Source organism: Pempheris klunzingeri, chromosome 8 (assembly GCF_042242105.1).
Source record: "Pempheris klunzingeri isolate RE-2024b chromosome 8, fPemKlu1.hap1, whole genome shotgun sequence".
Lineage (NCBI taxonomy): Eukaryota > Metazoa > Chordata > Actinopteri > Acropomatiformes > Pempheridae > Pempheris > Pempheris klunzingeri.
In genome coordinates, this window is record NC_092019.1 from 25109334 (window position 1) to 25111467 (window position 2134).

General features: G+C 45.1%; 1 protein-coding gene across 1 annotated transcript; it reads right to left on the minus strand.

Moving 5' to 3' along the window:
* Positions 1-1436: 1436 nt before the first annotated feature.
* On the minus strand, positions 1437-1688 carry LOC139205809 (cortexin-3). Its single transcript, XM_070836135.1, has one exon. The coding sequence runs from the start codon at positions 1686-1688 to the stop codon at positions 1437-1439; it is 252 nt and encodes an 83-aa protein (XP_070692236.1).
* Between the last annotated feature and the right edge of the window lie 446 nt (positions 1689-2134).

Consider the following 2134-nt stretch of genomic DNA (forward strand, 5'->3'; position numbering starts at 1 on the left):
GTCAGAGTTCACTTCCTGTCCCGGCAGGAACAAGAGCAGGGAAGGTTTGTTTTTTTTTCTTCATCTTTTTAGCAGGTTGTATGACATCTCCGTGAAGTGCAAAGACACAGTCGCATCAGTGACTGGCTGATTCCCAGTGCCTTCGCTACCTACGATACTGTAAACAATCTACACTATAAGGCGCACAGTTGAAAAATTGCCCAACGAAAGAGCCACAACATCGGTTCATAAAGGGTCTGATGTGAGAATGCATCATCATCTTCATCATCAACACTCTGCAGATGTGGCATACCAACTGTCAATATACCAACTGCAGGCAGTAAAATGCTGTTTAAGTTCCTTTAAATGGGCACCACACAAAAAATCTACATTTAAAGACAAAAATATGGACCCATTTTCTTTCCTTTTCCTAAACATCAATCTAAACTTTTGTAGTTTTTTTCAAATTAGGCACACGGTACAGCACAGTAAACGTTTTTTTTTTCTTCAATACCTCTTTTGGTTGTTGACATCTAAAGACGTGGACACTGCAGGCCGCTCCAAGACCAAGGGACAAATAGTTTGTTATCGCACACACACAAAAGTTACAGTTACTCACTGCTGGCTTCTATCCGCCCGAACCTTTCCACAACATTAAAGGGACAACTTTTCCACAACAGTTTCCTTCTCAGCCGTGGTTTTACCTGCTTTATGACCCTGCTGCCACTCTTACCGTCTAGAAGGAAACGACCAAAGACAAAGACATAAGGCATTGAATTCCTCTTTGTCTGAATCATGTCAGTCATACAAAGTCTTTTGGACCTCTCGTGTCCGTCCACAACTGAAGACAAAACACACTAAAAACAAAAGATCTCAACAACCTCAACGATTTACTCTGCAAAGGATTTTTTTTCAACGACTGTTTTAAACATTGATTGTCTACATTATCAATAAAAATCTAAGGACGTAAACATGGAAAGATGTAAACACTGTTTTATTATCCAACTGGCTCGGATATTAAAAGGTATTCGACCCTGTGTGTGAGATGTCAGAAAATACTAAGTCTTCCACACATGAGATGGAGGAGGAACGAGGTAGTCCACAAGAGAACTGATGGCAGGGAAAAGGGCTTATGGGTAACCGTAACTGGCTCGGGCGCATCAGTTGGACTGAGGGTCGTGGTAGTTTGTGGTTCGATCACTAATCTTCGTAGCATAGTTACGGTTGTCTTGTTGAAAGTTGAGAATTTTCAGATTTTGGCAGGGAGAAGCTGTTAAACTCTGGTTTAGCGCTCGAGTTTCGACGACAATCTGCCGTCGAAACTCTTTTCAGTCTGAAAGCTGTTTCCTGGTGAATCGGCAGTCATTTGTTCTGAGGGCCAAAGTGCTCTTTTAGCATGTAATCAGTCTTTTATTTTGAATTTTTTTTCCCTCCTACTTGTGCACCCTTGGAGCTCCTCACACGATGCGGTAATCGAACGTGTCCTTCTCGGTGTGGTCTGTCCAGTTGGACGAGGGCATGCTGCGGTAGGGGTCCAGCAGGATGCGGAAACAGCGAACGATGAGGAGGGCCAGGAAGATGAAGAGCAACAGCACGAAGACAAAGGCTGCCTTCTGCTCCAGCGTCAGGTAGGAAGGCACGTGATGGCCGCCGCCCGACGAGGATAGCGTGCTGCTGAAGAGGCCCTCGGCCATCCGGGGCACATCCATGCTTGATCGTCTCGGCTCCAGCTCTTTGTCGGTTGCTTAAAGATTTTGGAGGGGAAGTTGGGCTCAGTGGATAAGACCTGCGTGAGAGAATCCAAACAGACAGATTATACTGGAGGATCATGTCCTCTGTGGTTTGGCAGAATAATCAGCAAACCGATATATCAGCTCAGTGTAATGGAGAAACAGGAAAAATCTCAAGACTTGAAACAGACGAGGGGAACAAAACAAAATGTGTCTCAGGCCAGAACAAAGTGGCGCTTAGATGGGTATTTTTGGAACACCACGCGAGAAGCCCGCTCTGTGAGCAAAGAGGCCTCTGGGGACTCCTTTGGCCTTCAATTTCTGGAGCTAAGGTGTTTGAATTGGCTCTTTGGTGGGCCAGTTATCCAACGTTTATTGGAGGCAACATTAGAAATGTCGCTGCCTCCACTATACCACAGCCTGCT